The following is a 19939-nucleotide window of genomic DNA, read 5'->3' as shown; positions in this document are numbered from 1 at the left end:
CTGCACACCACAGGGCTTCCTGCTACTGTCCTGGCTATTTCATCACTGGCCTTGACAGGCCCCACATTCTTCTGGTCCCAGCAATCTGGGGAGTCCTCAACATCCACTGAGGACAGGCCTCTGAACCACATGCTAGGGGCAGCAATAGTTAAGTCCTTCTCACAATTTTAAAACATGCCCTCTCCCCTCCCCCTGCTGTGTCCCCAAGTGAGAGGGAGAAATCGAGAGCCGGCAGCCAGCCCCGCCTGGCCCCTGGCTCCTCACTTACGAACTGGCCCCGCAGTTGGGTCGCAGCCTTCTGGAAGTGTGGCATTATCCTCTTGCACACGCTGCACCCTGGTCACCAGCAGGAGAGAAATGAAATGGTTACAATGGGCCCCATGCTCAGCCCTCTCTCCCTTCAGGCCCGCCTCTACCAACAGGCATTTATCCCAGTTCCAGAAGCCAGGACCGCCCAGGCTCTGGGAACACACAGGCTCAGAGGCAAAGGCCCCAGTCCCCAAGAGCTGACCAACTCCACGGCATGAAACAGGACCCAGCCCAGCATTCCCTCAACAGGTGTGGGACTGTCAAAGCTGACGCAGCTGGGGGAGAGCAAAGCACTGAGTAACTGAGAGAGGTGAAGAGTTCAGCAGGAATCCAGAGAGCCAGGGGAGCACCCGCTTCATGCACAGCTGAAAGCCTCCCCTCGCTGCCCAGCCGGGGGGTGCAGATGAACCTGGAGCAAATGCTATTAGGAGGGAAAATGTGCAACCACATATACAGTGGCTTTGGGGATTTCTTGCCTCTTTTCCTTCATTAACAAAGACAATCACGCCATGACAGGAGGCAGTTGAGCACTGGCCAGGATCCAACACTCCATTCTCATCTTCCATTGACCTGCCCGACGACCCTGACAGGTCACCTCCTCTCTCTACTGCTCCTCCTGGCAAATGAGGGGGCTTGGACCAGTCGGCCTCAGGCCCCTTCCAGCACTGACACTGGCATTCCATTCTCTGTGATGCCTCTGGCTCTACCCTCTCTGGTCCACTACGGTCACACTCCTCTCCTGGGTTGTGAAGCCCCCAACACCCAGTACTACCTCAGAGAGCCTCTAATTTAAACCCGCCCCTTCCCTTCAACGAGAACAAGCCACACACAGGCACTGACCCCACAGAACACGAGCCCCAGTTTCCTCAGACAGGAGGAATTCTAACACACAAGGTGTTACTCTTCCTGACAGATGCTCTGCTGCAAAACAGGCTCTGAGATGCTTCTGAAGGCCACAGACACCAAAGCTGCCTGGAAGTCCACGTCAGTCTGGATGTCAGCTCGACAGCACAGTGGGGACAGGGCCACGCGGCAGCAAGCTGACAAGCTCGGATCTACATTTAGCTAAGGCCTCAACAGGCCATGGGCAGAGCAACGCGGCTCAGAGAGGAGCACTCTCCCACTGGGTCAGATACAAACACTGGAGACTGTGAACAGCTCAGAACTCCCCGAGGACCACTCAAATCTCCCCAGCACTACATCTACCAGACAAGGCCCAATGCAGGATATCCTGACGTGAAACTCTCAAAATGCCCACAGCCCCTCTGGGACGTTCCTGCCCAGTAGACAGACACACATACATGCCAACACATTAATAAGTCTGGGCTCAAGTTTATGCCATTAGTTCAGGCTCAGACTCAGGGGGACATGGTAGCTGCAACAAGGTCAGCCTGCAGCGCAGCCCCTTAGTGTCTGCCTGCAGAGGATAAGCGGCCCCTCTCCCCAGCAGCTGCCACCACAGCGTGGTCCCCATCAGCACTGGGAAGGGAGGCATGTGACACCTGTCAGGGGGCTTTGTTCCCACTGTGGGGATTCAGGGGGGAGAACAGAAACCAAGGAGGCAGTGCCAGCTCCCTGGGATGTCCAAGCTCCACCAGGCAGATGCACATGGTAGGGATGGGAGGTCATGCAGCAGAGGAGGGAGCTCGGCTCCGGGGAGGGTGAGACCCAGGTCTGCATCTCCCCTGGACTGCTGCTGGGTGACCCAGGGCTAGCGTGAAAGCAGTCTGAGCTCAGCTTCCCCATCTGTAAGGAAGAGGCAGCACCTGCCCTCAGGCTGAGGGTAGAGCCAGCACCTGGTGGGGGTAGGACCAGGAGGGGAGGCTCTGCCAACACAGGGCCCGAGAGCCCGCCTCTCAGTTCATGGTGGGGAGACACTTCCACCTGGAACAGGAATGTCACTCTCCTCCCCTAGAGGGAGGATGATGGGGGCACACTTGAGCCCTTCACCCTCTCTTTAGCCAGTGACTTGATGAGATGGAGGAGTCAGACACCCACTAGGGCACATTCTGCAGTCCGGAACTTACTGCCTGTCCTCAGAGCTGTGGCCTCTCCCCCCCAGCTCTGCCTGTCTGTGACCTCAAATCACATTATCCCCCATGACCCCTAAACGAATGGTAAGTTGGCCAGCTGTCCCCAGGGTGGAAATCAGGAGTATCAGGTGAAGAGGTTATGGGTAGGGGAGAGGTTATGGAACAGTAACAGGAAGCTCTGGGCCAGGTCAGCTGCCACTTGAACTTTACCAGAAATAGAGTAGATATTGTGGTCCCTATTTGAGTTTACCTTTCAGCTGATTTAACTGGGAGGCAGGGGAAGAGAGAAGACTAATGACCACTCTCAAACCCCAAAGCTTAGAGCACCAACCCATTCATTTTCCCATCAGTTCAGTCAACAAACATTTACTGAATAATTTCAGTAGGTCCTGGGGACCCAGATTTCTTGTCACAACTAAAAGTTCCCACTGGCTCTGGGTTCATTCACCCTAGTTGTGATCAAAGGAACAGAGTCCTAAAGGACTTCCCAGTGAAGGATTTGGTGACTCCCAGGAATAAGCTGAACTATAAGGCATGAAGGCTTGACAGGATCAGTATAATAAGAGCACAAAAGTACCCACACAATCTGGGGGTACCTGGGACCCAGAAAGCCATCCAATCCGACCCTATCAAGTGTAAACAGCTCTGAGTTTCCTCCCTTCCTCACTACTAATCATTCCGTAACACCTACAAGGAACCTAGCTTCTTCTGTCCTAGCTTTCTACTCTAGGAAGATAAGCTGCTCATAGCTCTGCCTCCTGTGATGAGGATGGTCGCCCCGCCAGACAGCCTGGGGAGGTGCTGTGGGGCGAGAGGATGGCGCACGCACTTAGGTGCACATTGCCAGGGGACCTCTCTCTGTGACTACCTAGATCATTACACTAAAGCCTGCCCAGTTGTATCGTGAACCCGCCTCATGACATGGACTGTATACTGATGTCACTGTTTCAGTCTCATTTAGCCAATGTGCTGAGACCGGAAGAGTTCTAAGATAAACCAAAGGAGGCCCATCCTCAGGAATTGTGCGAGCAGGATAATTCCTGAAACAATTCACAGCTGGGCAGGCCTCATAGCTCAGTTGGTAAAGAATCTGCCTGCAATGCAGGAGACCCCAGTTCAATTCGGGAAGATCCACTGGAGAAGGGATAGGCTACCCACTCCAGTATTCTTGGGTTTCCCTTGTGGCTCAGTTGGTAAAGAATCCACCCAAAATGCGGGAGACCTGGGTTCAATCTCTGGGTTGGGAAGATCCCCTGGAGAAGGGAAAGGCTACCCACTCCAGTATTCTAGCCTGGAGAATTCCATGGTCAGATCATGGGGTCGCAAAGAGTCAGACAAGACTGAGCGACTTTTACTTTCACGGAGAAACAAAGGGCTTCCCAGGTGGCGCTAGTGGTAAAGACCCTGCCTGTCAATGCAGGAGACCTAAGAGACCTGGGTTTGATCCCTGGGTCGAGAAGATTCCCTGGAGTAGGTAATGGCAACCCACTCCAGTATTCTTGCCTGGTGAATCCCATGGACAGAGGAGCCTGGCGGGCTACAGTCCATACAGTCACAAAGGATTAGATATGAGTGAAGCGACTTAGCATGCATGCATGCACACAAGGAGAAACAAAAGGGGTGACACCAACCAGTGAACGTTAATAGAGAAAATGACCAGGGGTTAAAGTGCAGGCCACCTGGGCAGAGCCAGATCTAACAGGAAGTGGGACTCCAGGGCCACTTTCCACTGGCAGGCACAGTCCTAGGGTGAGGTGGGGGGGCTGGGTAGGGGTCGCCTAGCAATCAACAAAGACTAGAGGGAGAGGCTGCTGTCATAGGGGTCAACCATAGGCCCAAATCAGGCAGAGCCACAGAACCTAACAGAAAGGCATTCAGCCCGGGGAGGTGTGCTCACCAGGGCTGAGACAAGAGGGGCCTTTTGGTGGGAGAACTCCTCTGGAGGGGGATTGGAAGAAGGCTTTTAAGCATAAACAGGAGATAGGGTAGGGAGGGAGGTGGGAGGGGCTTCAGGATGGAGGGGACACAAGTATACCTATGGCCGATTCATACTGATGTATGGCAAAAACCACCACAGTATTGTAAAGTAATTATCCTCCAATTAAAATAATTTTCAAATATATACACACACACACACACACTATATATATATATACACACACACACACACACACACACACATATATATATATCTCACTTCCTGCTGTAGTTAAAAAAAAATTAAATAGAACTCTGTGCCACCCAATTAAGCCACAGACACGCCTAGATACACCCACCTCCCATCACACACACCTCTCTTGCTCAGGCCTTTAGGTCTTTGCTTTGCAATCCGTGGGTAGGGACAAGTCAGACTTCAGAGGTGGCCCAGATGGGGAAGTATCTGTGGCTTGGAGGACAACTGCTCCATTCCACAGCTGCAGCTTGAAGGCAGCCATACACAACATGCTGTGAAGAACCACATGAAGAGATCTGGCTGCACTCCAACAAAAATTAATCTACAAAAAAGGCAGCCAGCCCACAGGCCATGATTTGCTGACCCTTTATTAGAGGGTTATGAAGTAGTAGGAAAAACCAATAAAAAAACAATAAAAAAGAAAATATCAGGTCTTCCACATTTGGTAGAGTGGATAGCAAGCAGTAAGGAAGGGTAAGTCTGGTTCAGTGAAACTTTGCAGCTTATACACACAGTTTATATACTTACAGCTGCAGTGTAAAATATGCTTAATACTACAAATACAGTCAAAAAGTTTGAAAGCCATAACTCGGATCCAGTCCCTTTCTGCCCTTTCAGAAATGGAAACTGAGGCACAGAGTGGTGAGGACTTGATCAAGGTCACCTAGCGCAGTGATGACACAGTTGAAATTAGAACCCAAGTCTTCTGGTCACCATTTCAGTGATCCTTCTGCTGTTCTCACAACCTCTAGCCTCATATAGAGACTGAAACCCAAGAGTGGGCCCCTTCCTCCCTGGTCCTGATCCCTCAGCCCTCCCAGCTGGATGTGTGGCTGCCCAGAGGCTGGCCAGGCTCAGGATGGTCGGCAGCGGTAACCACAGAGTGCACGCCAGGGCCGAGGCACGGCTCCACCGTGCACAGCTGCCAGTCAAGGGCTTCAGATCACAGGAGGCAGAGGGCAGGGAAGGCGGAGGTACCTGGAGCAGATGCCGGGGGAAGGGGACAGAAGGATACCAATGCCAGTGAGAGAAAAACTGGTGTGGATGGAGGGGCAGAGTCAGACGAAAGGCACAGACAAAGAAAAGACGTGCAGGCAGAGAGATGGGGTGAGCACTGCGACCAGGCAGGCCTAGGCGTTCCAAAGGGAAGCCCGGGGCTAGTTTTCCATCCCCCTCACATCCACAGGGGCCCCGCCCAGAGTCTGACCTGAGTGCAGACAAGAAAGGTACTCACATGGAGCATAAAACATCATCAGGATCGGCTTCTCTTCCTTCTTCAGGAGCCGACGGAAGTCCTGAGGTACACAGAACATCGCAGGTTAGAGACAGCACAGAACAGGGGTGACAACCCTGGGGACCCTTGGTGGTGGAGTGCAGCGAGCACTTCTGAAATTCCATGGTCTGCCTTGGGGGATGGAGTGCAGTACAGAGTCCTAGCATGTCGGGGCTGAAAGGCCCTCAGAGACCATCTATTCTAGGTACCTCACATGTTACAGACGGGGAAACTGAGGGCCCAAGGGGACAAATGGCTTTCCCGAGGCCACCTGGCAGGACGAGGTAGTCGGGACCAGGTTACCAGCCTTACTTTCAGCTCCCACCGAACAATGAAGAGACTGCAAGGAGCTGACTGGGCCCCACGAAGCTGTCTCTTGTTCTGTCATCTATGGCTCTGCTCTGGTGGGTGCTTGTTTTCATGGAGGCCCAACTTGGCCAGGCGGAAATCTGCTCATCACACAACCCAGGCTCACCCACCCTCATGAACCTTCCCCAGCCCAGCCCTGTCATGCCACCAACCATCCAGGGCCCAGAAGACCACAGTGCACACAGGAGCATAAGGATGAGACGCACCCATCCCCAGGAGGCTACAAGCTAAGTGGATCATTTGTATTTGTAAAACCCTTAGAACGGCGCCTGGCTTGTTATCAGGCAATATATAATCATTTGTTAAATGAACATAATAAATGTAAAAAGACAAATGGTCACAACAATGCTAATGGAGAGACTTCAGTGCAAAGCAGGGCAGGAGACTTTTCTTCCAACCAGAGTCAATGATGTTCGGGAAAAAGCAAATCTATCAAGGACTGCGGAGTAGCACCATGACAGAGCACATTTTGATTAAAATAAGCTCCTCTAACCAGTTTCCATGGAAGAAAATTAGAGGGTTTTCTCTCTCAAATAATAAAGAAAATAAGAGGAAATTTCAAAATGCAGGCTTCCTGGCAGCAGCAAGGCATTAGGTAAATAGATGATGGTACATCCTGTACAATAGAATACTACTGCATCATTAAAAACAATGGAGAGAAATATTTAATGTCACAATAAGATGAGCATGTCACATTAAGTAAGGGGGGAAAGCAAGTGACAAAATAGCATATAAAATGTAATGACACTTGTGTGAGTAACAATGTTTATGTGTGCATTGCACTGAAAGCCTGAAGGCTACAGAAAATACTGGCAGTGAGTACCTCTCAATGGGCAGGGATGAGGTGGGGTTTTTTTTTTCTTTTACGCTTAAGCTGTATTTTCTAAATTTTCAACAATGAACGTATATTATTTATAATTTTTCAGTAAAAAAGATTAAAATATTTTGTGAGACTTTAAAACATTACATAATCAATTCTGAAAATGTTCACTCTTGTTTACGTATCTAGAGGGTAGGGGCACCCATTTGAAGAGAATCAGTAACCAAGATCTTTGACCCTGACTAGGAGTGGAGGATGCTTTGAAAATGATCTTCTGGAATCACCAGAGCTAAAATTGTTAAAAAGATCTGAGAAGAAAAGGTTTTCTTGAGCCTGCAGCAATTTGGTTTCATACCCTGAACTGTAACAAATATCATATTACATTCAAAGATGCTTCAGTTCAGTTGCTCAGTCGTGTCCGACTCTTTGCGACCCCATGAATCGCAGCACGCCAGGCCTCCCTGTCCATCACCAACTCCCAGAGTTTACTCAAACTCATGCCCATCGAGTCGGTGATGCCATCCAGCCATCTCATCCTCTATCATCCCCTTTTCCTCCCACCCCCAATCCCTCCCAGCATCAGGGTCTTTTCCAGTGAGTCAACTCTTTGCATGAGGTGGCCAAAGTACTAGAGTTTCAGCTTCAACAAAAGTCCTTCCAATGAACATCCAGGACTGATCTCCTTTAGGATGGAGTGGTTGGATCTCCTTGCAGTCCAAGGGACTCTCAAGAGTCTTCTCCAACACCACAGTTCAAAAGCATCAATTTTTCGGCACTCAGCTTTCTTCACAGTCCAACTCTCACATCCATACATGACCACTGGAAAAACCATAGCCTTGACCATCAAAGATGCTTAATTACCTTCAAATAAGTGTGGAACTCTTAAGTTTACAAACAGAAATTGGCAATTCAAACTTGAATCTGGCACTTCGGTTGTTTTATGTGTGAATTTTATTAGCACAAAAGCAGTTAATATTTCTACGTGAGAGAAAATAGTACACAGTATAACAAAAGGACTGCCTATAGGCGTGGAAAAGATATCTCTGCTTAATATTTCTAGTTATAGAAGAGCAATTTTAGGAGTTTCAGGACATGAACATTTTGGGGGAAGGAGGCAGCAGGCAATTGCTTGTCTGAGAGGCTTTAAAAACACGTATTATCATAAAATCCACCCGGGAGAAACCATCGGTTTAGGCTGTCTGTCTTTTCATGGCTATGGGCACAGGTGCCACCACCTCTGGACACTGGCCCCTCCTCCCCTCCTCCTCCCTCTTCCAGCTGATGACACCAGCACTTTCTATCCGAAAAATGTTGATGACCAGCGCCTTAATGCATAACACCCTTCATCTGAAAGGCCCACTTGGTTATCTTATGATGATCACACATGATCCCTCCTCCAAAAAGTATAAATGGCATCATTTTCTTCTGAGCTAATAACAAGCATCAAGAGTCAATGATTTTAAATGAAAAGGGAAGGGAGTCAGAGGAAGATAAAAGGTACGTTTTATCTTCTCAAGATAAAACGAATGTTCTCCCTCCATCTACAAAAAAGCACTGCTTGCTGCACAGGCCATTTGAAATGTGACAAAGAAGTTCTTGCCCATCCCAATGGGAAGGCACAGTCAACCAAGTAAGGTACACATGCGCACATGATAAAAACAAAGGTACCCGCGGACAAAGAGGCACCTTTAAGTCATGTGTGTCCAGGATAAAAGCATAGGTACGATGGACAAAGACGCACCTCTAGGTCTTGTGTGCACACGATAAAAACACAGGCACCCATGGACAAAGAGGCACCTTTAGGTCATGTGTGCACACGATAAAAACACAGGTACCCATGGACAAAGAGGTATCTTTAGGTCTTGTGTGCACACGATAAAAACACAGGCACCCATGACCAAAGAGGCACCTTTAGGTCATGTCAGGCAGGCTTCGAAAGGAAGAGGTTCAGGGTTGCAAGCAAACTATACTTCAGAACCACCCTTCTACCCCCTACCCCAGCCAAACCCAGAAACTGAACTTGTTCAAAATTAACACAGTGACTCAGAATTGTGAAGACCTGACTCAAGTCTCTGAAAATCCAACCTAAACCTCTCAGAAATTTTTAAACAACAACAAGAAAAAAAGCAAACACAAAATCCACCTTAGAAATAATACCAAAAAACACAAAGGCAACAACCACATTACATAATGAGAAGGAAACATTTAAATGTCCCTATAAGGAAAATGTACACATGCTAAAATACATTATATAAGACAGTGGAGAACAGAAGAAGCCCAGGCAGCTAATCTCCTGTTGTTTCCATCTCGGAGCTCAGAAGGGAAACCAAATGTTAAGGCCTGGCCCAGGGCTCCCTTGGAGGTTCCATAATATTCCTATTTCTCAGTTTCTCAGTCATCTCTCCTGGGGGACCCTGGTTGGGGGGAAGCTTCCAAAGTCCATCAGAATTGATACGGAAAAATTACCTTTTCATTATCAATGTGGACAACATCTTTGGCTCCAGGATCTTCCTCCCACAGTGGGGGCCCTTTGGGATCCTTCAGAAAGGCCACTATGGACTGAGGAAAAGGAGAGAGAAGGGAAAACTCATTTTAGCCAGGAAAAGAGGCGGTAAGGGGATCAGGAACCTGCCCCATCCCCTACCTGGAGACTAAAGTGCCTGAAACTGGATGCACACAGCCTATGGGCAAATGACTGGGGTGTGCCATGCCATCGCCCACTGACAGCACTGCTAAGAGCCCTACAAATGCACCCCACATGACACCTAATGCTGGCCCACCGACACCTACAATGCTTCTTCAGGGACAAGAGAGAGGAACTTCGAGACAACTAGCTGGCTTATTCAAAACAGAGGCACACGCTTCTGATAAATCTCATCTCTTCCAAAAAGTCTCCCTGATCAGTTTGAATAAAGGTCTCCAGTCCTGTGCTATGTAAGATACTTACACATTCACACAGCCATTAAAACTGTCCATGGCATAAGCCAGTTAATCATGCCTGCTTGTAAACGGCTTCGTATTTCATGATCTAAACTGGTTTCGGAGTGCATTAAATCCTGATCATACTCTCTGGGACGCAGGTGGGAAGCCCCCCAGGGCAGGGTGCTCATAACTGTGGCCTCCTGGTTGCTGGACTTCTCTCCTTAGAGACACTTTTCTAGACAAAGACAGTCCTACCTTCAGGATAAAGGGCTTAACTAGCCTTTGTCTTATGGACAACTGACTCAGCTCTCTGCTCCCCTCGGGCAGGACACACATGGAGCAGGAATGTGGGGGAGTGGGGGAGACACGTCCATCCGCTCCCCTCCCCACCAGCCACACAACAGAAGCCGCATTCCCTTCGCTTTCAAACAGTCATCTCATAAATGCCGCTCAAAGCCTGCGAGAGCCCGGACCGTGTACCAGAAACCAGCCGAGCCTCTATCCCTCCAACCCTGGAGAGGTGGCCTCCTTGTCACCAGACGAGCCCTCAGTGTTCTGCAACTGGATTCAAGATTCCATTACATCTGCCCGCTTTGAGCATGCTCCTGTGAGCAGATGATGAGCTGGGTGTGCCACGTGTGTGCTGGGGACGGAGGGAGGTCTGTGGTGAGGATGGAAAAACCCTGAGTGAGGCTGTGCATCCAGCCCCCCACCAGTCACACACAGAGGACCTGGGAGGCTTGCTATTTCTTAGAAATTCCTTTTTGGAAAGAGCTCTATGGGAGAGTGGGAGACAGCCAGGACTTCGCAGAATTTCATTCAGATAGTGGTCCCTGTCTGTCCAAACAGAGCTATGAAACGCCTGCTGGCAAGAGAAGATGGCTGTTCCTACCAGGCAGAGGCGGATCAGCCTTCTCTCAGCACCTTGTCAAAGCTTCACTGTGACGATAGTAGCCAAAGTGAGGCCAGCAGGGCTACCCTGAAAGCCACACTCACCCACAGCCACAGGGCACGCCCACAAGCCATGTGCTTAAGATGCTTATGAGAGCCCACCCACCTGCTGTTCCAGAAAGCCTGGTGCAGATGCTATCAACTTAGGGTGCACAGTGGACCTCAACAGTCTGTGCAGCCCAAGACTCATGGGAAAACACTCCCTCCAATGTATGTATGCACACAGTGTCTAGGGATAAGGTCCACAGCTTCCAGGAGATTCTCAGTAGGACAGGAACTCAAAATAGGTAGGAGCTACTGCCCTGGAGGGGGTGGGGGGTGGAAGTCCTGGTCTATGCCAGGACCAGCTGAGTTAAAGGGTTAGCACCCCCACCCCTGCCTCAGTGTCAAGGCTCCTTCTGAACCGTACAGGGGACAGCAACAACAGCCAGACTATGCACCCACCCTGCTGGGGGACTCCATCTTTGCAGAGACAGAAGCTCAGGAGAAACCCTGAAGGGAAAACTGACCTGAGACCAAGGAGGGCTTCGTTCACGGCTGCTCCCCCTGAGAAGCAGGAGCTGTCGGGCAGCCATGGGAGCTCCACCATCGCAGCCCCTACACTAGAGATCCCCAGGGACTCCTCTCCAGTCCTTGATGGCCCCATGGTCTTCGAGGACCCTGGGACCAAGGATGCCCTCTCCCCACCTAAGACCCTGACCCTGTACCATGCTCGGCCGCTCCTCCAGCTCCTTGATGCAAAGATCACAGGCAGGATGGGAGCGAGCAGATCCCATACACCTGGTCTTTGTGAGAAGGTGGACAGAAGCCAGGACTCAGCCTCCCCAACCCAGGCAGGTCCAGACCACCTACATGGGTGTCTCTCCTGCCACTGCAGTTCTGAGAAGCTGCTATTCCCTGCTCCACAAGCCCAGGACAGACTCCTCAGAGGGCCAGCTAAATATACACTGAACACAACCTCCAGACACAAAACAAAAAGCCCCGCCGCCTCTATCAGCAACACCCCCACACCACCCAGCTCCCACATCTGAGGAGCACGTGTTACCACTTCAGCTGACATCTTAACACAGAATAAGAGGGGTTAGGCAACTCTAGTTGGTAGAATTTTCTCTAAGTGTCTAAGTGGGTGTTAAGATGATGAGTAATCAGGCTGAGTCTGTATTAGGTAAAAGCTGTGGCAACTTAAAACAAGAGTTAGTGGATAAACAAGAAATGACCAGGGAGGTAGGGAGACAGAGGCAGAGGGAGAAGGGCACGGACAGCCACACAAACAGATGGACAGACAGAAAAGAATCGAAGGAAACAGATGGAAAGAGAGACAAAGAGAGAGGAGCCCAGGGTCTAATGCAGTCTAAGCAGGAGAATCAGAGAGGGTGGATTCAACATATGCTGCGACAGAAGGAAACCATGGCCCGAGCCAGGGCAGGGGCTGCAGCCTGGACCAGAGGCAGAAGACTGATCTGAGGAAAGGAACGTGAAGGAGGAGAACCCAAGGGCAGTGGAAGGACTTGGGGCCAGGGGAGCTGCCAGGTGATACAGGACAGCACCTGCAGGTCAGAGGATCTCCATCCTTATTTTCACTGATGCTTTTCTATCTCTTTTTGAATCGGATTTGTAGCCAAGAACGTCTCAGTGATGTGGGCATCTCATCCGGACCAAGCTGCTGCCCTGCCCAGGTCCTGCACACTGTGCTAACCTGGGCACCGCCGGCCCCCTCAGGCCTGTGGGCAGCCCCCTGGGACATGACTGTAGAGGTGAAGGAGGGCTTGGCCTCTGCAGAGGAGGGCATGATGTCGGACGTCTCACTGGACAGAGTGATGTCAGATGTCTCTCTCAATGACAGTCACAAACTGTCTACAAAGCGGCAGGTCATCCCCACTGGTTTCACAGCTACAAACTTCTCCAGGCATTCTGCTGACCTATGCTCTAGAGATGAGACTCCCTCAGATCATTCGGAAGGGCATTTGTGCACTCTGCCCTTCCTCCTCTGCTGAGAACAAGGCAGGGAAATTTACCTTAAATGTCACAGCTCGGTTATATTCAGTATGAAACGCACCATCCCTGTGAAAACAGGAGAAAAAGGTGTTAACTTTAGGATTGGTTATGAAGACATGGGCTTCCCAGGTGGCGCTAGTGGTAAAGAAGCCGCCTGCCAATGCAGGAGACATAAGAGACTTGTGTTCGATGCCTGGGTAGGGAAGATCCCCTGGAGGAGGGCATGGCAACCCACTCCAGTATTCTTGCCTGGAGAATCCCATGCACAGAGGAGCTTGGTGGGCTATGGTCCACAGCATCACAAAAAGTCAGATACAACTGAAACGACTTGGCACACGCTCACATGAAGACACTCAACCTTTTGGTTTCCTGCAAAATCTTAGTAAGATTCAGCTGTTGAACACAGCTCAAGTTTTTTTTTTTTAAGGAAATCATTGTAAACACAAAAAAAATCATTCTGAAATAAAATTAATCTCACCAAAAACTGCGGTTTGCAGAGAATACCAATGAAAGCTTTCAGCATTTATTTGGAAATTGGAAAAGTCTATGTGTACTTACTGATAATGGAATAATTCAACCTTTTTGTCCTTTGCACTCAGGTCAACTTTCATCTTCTTGCACAATTTTCTACTTTCTGCATCACTGAAAGACACAAATGTTGGGGAAAAGACAACTGTTACCTAAAGTTCCCATGAAGGTTTGGACAGAGGAAAATCTGCTGGTGACCTAAGAGTAAAGGAGATAACTTGGGATTCTCAACAGCAAGTGAGGCCCTCACTACAAATGAGTTCTCAGAGAACTGGAGGAAGGAGGGAAACCAGCAGGATCTGGACTGATCTGGAAAGACAGAGGCAAGCAGATGGGGAGGACATATCACTGACTATAAGGGGCCATGTGGTGGATCCAGACAAGGTAAGTTCTCTAAAAGCTTAGTGGGCAGGTGGCACATTGTAAGTAAAACAAGCTCAGGTAGTGGTTCCCAATCCTGGCTGCTCATTAGAATCACCTGGGGGAAGTTTTCAAACGTACTGATTCCCTGACCTTCCCCCAGGCCATGACTCAGAAGCTCCACCTGTGGCCCCAGTGAGTTTTTTGTTTTTAAACCTCTGATGTGCGGCATGTGCCACCACCAAACCAGGGTAGGAGAGAAATGTTCTATGATGTTGAAGGAGTTACGAAATCTGATCAGGCATTGATAAAAGCCAAAGAGAGAAAGGCGAAAGGTTCAGTGAGGTGCTAGCGGTCTGCAGTATCACACTCCTGCAGCTCTTCTAACGAGAAGTGTCGCCCGGGAGCCATTCACTATCCCCCAAGTGCTTATGCATGACTCCTCTAATCTTGCTTCCTGTTCTGTTAGACCTCTGATCTCAAAATGTGGTCGGTCCCTGGACCAGCAGCATCAGCACAGCCCAGGAGCCTGTCAGAAGTACAAATTCTCAGCTCCCTCCCAGACCTACTCTATCAAAACTCCCAGTGGGTCCTCATGCAACCGTGTTTTAAGGAGGCTCCCCGGCGATCTGATGCCTGCTGCCACCTTGCCTGGCTCTCCCTTGTCTCTCCAACCCCTCTGCCACCCCCATGAGGCTTGGTTTCCCCTGAGACCTCACCTGCTTTCGCAGCCTCCCTATGACCTCACCACACTCAGCCAAGTCTTCCCAACTTCCAACCAGAGGCAACCAGCTACCCCACTCCTTCAGCCCTGCTCCTCATGCCAGGCCCCTCTCCCCACATCTCAGTGGACTCAGTAAGGGTCTCTTAGCACCCGCACCCCGCACCAATCCCAGCTGACTATACCACATGAAAAACTGTTCTGCCAGGTATGACCACCACCTGAGGGAAGTCCTGTCAGCTCCCACCAGTTCACCTTTGACAGCCATCAGCTTCACACAGCTGTGCACCAGCCCTGGAGCAGATGGACTAATTACACCATTCAGCTCAATTCTAAAAGCCACACTCACAATGGACAGGCTACACTATGGAACCTCATTTCAAGTGTAAATATGCAATTTGCAATTCAAGAAGCATGTTTCACCAGCCAGGTGCCTGGGTTGGAGAGGGTGTGTCAGGCACTCTCAGGGACCCCCCCCCCAAACCTCCGCACCATCCCTCCCTATGCAGTCCTACTTGTAGCAGCCAACACTATAGCCCCTGCAGCTTCCAGCCACAACCTGCCCCAGCACACAGAGATCTCAAGAAATACACAATGAGCTCAGGAAGGAAGGCTAATGATGCAGCCAAGGCTGCTTCCCCAAGGAGGTGAGGACCTTTTAAGATAGGGAGTCCAGAGAGGACAGATAAACTGGGGTGCAGAGGGGGCCCAGAAGGGCCAAGAGCGTGCATCAGTGGGCCCTGTAAGGTGCAGCCACGCACCCACTGACGGTGCTGATTACCATCTAGCCTGCCCTGTCCTGCAGGTGCTCTGTGGTGAAGCCACACGGACAGGCAGCAGGGTCTGTTTGACAACTGTGTCCGAGGTGCCCTTTCCCTGCCCCAAAGAAGACGGGAGGGCTCAACTGGGATGTTTACAACCATTCCCTTGGCACTTTCCCTGTCTGGCTTTGCTCTGCTGCATGCCAACGATTTCTGGGACCACCTACTGTCCACTCAAACATGACAACAAATAGCGGCTGCGGCAGAAACTAGGTCCAGGTGCCCGCAGCCCCCTCGCCCTATGCTGGCCTCCAGCAGGGGCACCCAGACTGCAAGGCAGCCTCACACCAGCGCTCTCCTCTGTGGAGTCTGGCTGGCAGCCTCTTCCTGTGATTTTATGAAGCAGAGAGAGGAGAGATGGGGCCTAGTCTTTGCAACCCCAGCCCCAGCCGGCTGTGCAGAAAAAACCTACTCTGTGGGAGAAAGCCTTGCTGTCCCAGGGAACCCAGGCCAGGTTTAGGAGCAATGTCCCAAAGCAGCTGGTTGGGCTGGGTGGAGCTGGGGTGGGGGGCAACATGGAGGTTCCTCACAGCCATGTCCAGCCCCGCCCGCAGCCAGCCTATGACCCCATGATCGTCCAGCAACTGTAGCTCCATCTCGGCACAGGATCCCTCAGGCCGACTCTGCAACCCTCTCCTCTCCTCTGCTACCCCCCCCCCCCCCCGCACACACATGCACACGCACACACACGCACTCAGGGTGGCGGGTGGGGAGCCGGCTTCCCAACCTCTCTGAGCACGTCTGTTCTCAGATCCCAGGGCCTCAGCCCCCCTCATCTGGCACTGCCACCCACCCTTCCCCACCAGCTCTCTGCCCTTCCCCCAATTCGTCCACTGACTGTCACCCCCATCAGAAAGGTTTGCTCCACCAAGCCGATGGCTTTGTTTTGTTCATGGCTGGTTCCCCAGGGTTACAAAGGCTGCCGGCACATAGCAGGCACTCTATAAATAGCCTGAGTGAGTGAGTGAGTGATGCTGGCTGTCGTGCTGGGATGAGGCGCTCATGGCTGGCTCTCTGGGTTCTGCCTACTGAGCTCCAGGAATCCTGCCAGGTGACAATTCCTGACAGTGCGCTCTCAGATCCAGCTCCCCTCCCTCCTACGATTCTGCCTTTCAGAGTGTGTATGTGTGCGTGTGTGCATGCGCATATGCACTAACTGTGCAGTACAATAAAAGTCGTAAGAGTTCAAGAAGGGGAGAAATTACCCAACCTCAGGGACTTAAAAGGATCTGGATTGATAGATTTCGCAGTTAATTGTGCTCCTGCCCTTCCCTAGCCAATGACTAATGCTCTAGCCAGGAAGGAGACAAAGGCAGACAGCAGGGAATAAGCTGCTTTGCTGGGATGAGAGGGAGGGGACAACCACAGAAAGTGTCTGGCCGTGCAGAGGTCTTCACCTGTCATTCCCCAGACTGTCCTGCAGGAACCAGCCTTCTCTGCTGGCGCCTCACCATCCTCTGCCTGGTTACTGGTTGCTCACCCCCTGACCTGCCACATCCCCTCCTCCCCCGCCTCCCTGGACTCTGCTCTACAGAGAATGTGGAGGAAGGTCACTGGGGCCTTTTCACACTTCCCTCCCCATCCCCAGCCCAGACAGACACACACCCCAGTGTTTCTGTTTGACTTTGTTGTGGGTCGCTGGCCAGCAGTGCAGAGAGTGGCTGCGGGTACACAGTGCTGTGCTTACTAGATCTGCACATGCAATGAGGATCATTCAAGAGACCCACCAGAGATAAAAGGTGAGAGGGTGAGAGCAGGAAGAGAGAGAAGTAAGATGCTGGAGGCTCGGAAAGCAGTTACTCGACTTACAGAAGTCGCAGCCTAAGTAGGAAACCCTCCCGCAGTGGCCACTGGCTGCAGTGACATGGCCGTTTAGGTCTGCCTCTGCCCCTAGCCAGCCTGTGACCTCCGGCAGGACTTTGGCTCCCCAGCTGCAAAATGCAGAGTTGTCACACAAGCTGGGCAGAGCTTTCCATCCCCCTACAGGGTCAAGTATTACTAAAACACCAAGGCAGGCTGCCTGCATCCTGACGGACGAAACAGGAGCCAGAAACCAGGACAGATGGTGGAGATTCAAAAAAGATCTGAACCTACATCATCTCTCTCCTAACTCACAACCAGATCCTCGCTTGGCCAGGCAACAATCTTACATCCACTCAAACCTGGGCAGCCTCCTGCAGCAGGCAGAAAGCAGACTATAAGGACCAGAGGCAAGGCCCCCAGCCTATCTTGGACACTGTGTGCCCTTGGCCCACTCAGCCTTCCTGGGGTCTGTTTCCCTACCAAAGAAGGGGCCCTATCTGCTGGGTCTAACATGGCAGGATTCTGAGCAGATGAACCTGTGACCCTGAGGGTGGGGAGGAGAGGAAAGGTGGGACATGTTCCCCCCTTCAGAGACATGAAGAAAATGAGAGATGAGCGAGTGAGCAAGAAACAGCTTCAGAGTGACCTGTGGAGGACAACATGGAAGGAAGGGGTTGGAGAACAAAGCCGGGAGACAGAGAACAGCCCTGGAAGAGCTGGGCCTCCAGCTGGCCAGGACCTGGGGGGCTGCTCATTGGCCCTGCTGACAACGGGACTCCCACAGCAGCATCCTCCCAAGTCTGCCTGTCCTCCTGGGTACAACCTGAAGAAGGCACCTGACTGAGCATGAATCACCCAGCAGAGCTCATAAAAGAGGATACAAGAAAGAGGAGTGTGTCATCCCATCCTCCACCTGCTTCCCCAGCCCAGCAGTTCTGGAGGGGACACGACACCCTCATGAGAGCATGGCAGCATGCCACGAGGTGTCTGAAGCTACAACAAAAGCACGACAACCTCTTCTGGAAGCCCACTTTATATCCCATGGTAATTCAACATGCTTACATGTAAAGGAGCAAATAATTTCTGGAAGAAAACATGGGCTTCAAAATATGTTATGCCTGCCCTGGCAGGCCCCCAATCTCGGATCTAGGAAGCCAGTGCTGCTCCTGGGGAAAGACAGCAGATGGGAGAATGAGAGCGGGGAAGAAGGAAAATGCCATGACATAATGACCTTAACCCTAGGGAGAAGAAAGCGGCAAGCACCCCATAAGGCTGCCTCGGCCCAGTGAGAATCAGCCCCTGGAATCAGCACGCCGGGCACAGGTCCCACCTGCTGGCTCCAGCTTCACCGCCCAGACAGCAGCACTCGGAGCCAAGGCCGAGCCCGATGCCAGGCTGCAGAGCACACGGGGAATACCAACTCCCTCACACACAACCCACTTAAGAGCTGAACAAGTACCACCAGCCAACCCGAGTGTGGCTGCCGAGATCTGAGCCAGGAGGTGGAGTGAGGGGAAGGGAGAGCTGACAGGCCCCTGGACGGAGGCCAGGAAGCCTAGAGACACCTCAGAGCAACAAGTTACGGGCCTGAGAAAACCGGCAGAGAAGGGTGTGTGTGGCTGTCAGTGTGCAGGCAGGGGTAGGGAGGAAAGAGCCAGAAAAGCAAGGAAAAGAGAAGAAATATCCACATAGAGAAGAGAGAAGGAAAAAGACCAAAAGAATGGGCAGGGACCAGAGAAAGGAAGAGGCAAGAGAAACCATCAAAGGAGAAGGAACATAGAAGGAGAGAGGCTGAGAGGGAAGGACAGGAGGGATGTCAGAAGCAGACACCGAGGGTGGGGAGAGACACGAAGACCAGAAGACACACCCTCCCACACACTTACATGAATACACGGGCTTTCATGTGCATACATACCGGCACATATGTGTACACACATAAGAGCCTGGTAGCTTCCAGAATGTTCTCAACCAGGCTATGTAGGGATGAAAGCAACTTGGAAGATTCAACTCCATGTTTCACACAAGAGTAGACTGAAGCCCAGAGACAGGCAGTGACTTGCCAAAGGTCACAAAGCTATTTGCTGTCAGAGCTTAGATTCAAAGCCAGGTCTCCCAACCTGCAGCCCTACAAATTTCACAGCACCCCATAGTTCGTAAGGGTCCAAACAGAACAGCCTGTGCACTGCGGCTGACTCATCTCTCTTCAGGGGCATCCTCACAATGACCAAGAGGCCCTCACCCAAGGAAAAACTCTTGAAGACAAGAGTCACTGGGCTAGTAAGCAGTTGAGCTGACCCTTCAGCCAAGGGCTGTGTCATCACTGCACACACTCTACAGACTCCCCACCCTGGAGCACTGTCTTCTCTCCCCCGGATGCCCCCTGGCCCCTCACCTGCCTTCTATGGGAGGAAAGCAGAGGGGCTGTCATCCCACCCCAAGTCCCGGCATCCCCATTCTGCCTCCATCCCTTCGCTGGCAGGGCGGGACGCAGAGCTGGGGAAGCACACACAGCAGGGCCCACGCAAAGGCAGCCGTGCTCCAGCTGTTCACCTGTGGTCCTCCGCTCACACCCCTGCAGAGCAGTGAAGAGCACCCGCCGGAGCATTTCTGCCCTTCCATCTGCCCACCGCAGGGGCATCTCATTCAGACTCACGAACATAGCTGAGTGCTGTCACCACAGGGCCTAGAGAGAACACACTGGGTTCCCCTAGTGATTTATGGGGCACGTTCAGAAATCTCTGAGCAGGAGCGGCTGAGCAGAAGGCGTTGTCCAGCTCACATCCATGGGGATCTCCCTGTGTAATGGTAATCCGTTCCCTGCCACCCAGGGCGGCCCGCAAGGACCAGAGCTCCCAGTTCTA

General features: G+C 51.5%; 1 protein-coding gene across 1 annotated transcript in view; it reads right to left on the bottom strand.

The window, feature by feature from the left end:
• The window catches only part of PDIA5 (protein disulfide isomerase family A member 5), a 92233-nt gene that overhangs the window by 47202 nt on the left and 25092 nt on the right, over nucleotides 1–19939 (bottom strand). The window contains exons 4-8 of the mRNA XM_065942437.1: nucleotides 13404–13487; nucleotides 12866–12911; nucleotides 9444–9536; nucleotides 5750–5810; nucleotides 269–336 (exon numbers count right to left, since the gene is read on the bottom strand). Coding sequence (XP_065798509.1) covers nucleotides 269–336; nucleotides 5750–5810; nucleotides 9444–9536; nucleotides 12866–12911; nucleotides 13404–13487 — 352 coding nt within the window. The remainder of the gene's footprint in view (nucleotides 1–268; nucleotides 337–5749; nucleotides 5811–9443; nucleotides 9537–12865; nucleotides 12912–13403; nucleotides 13488–19939) is intronic.

This window comes from Muntiacus reevesi, chromosome 8, assembly GCF_963930625.1.
Source record: "Muntiacus reevesi chromosome 8, mMunRee1.1, whole genome shotgun sequence".
Lineage (NCBI taxonomy): Eukaryota > Metazoa > Chordata > Mammalia > Artiodactyla > Cervidae > Muntiacus > Muntiacus reevesi.
This window is presented reverse-complemented; position numbering and strand designations above follow the sequence as displayed.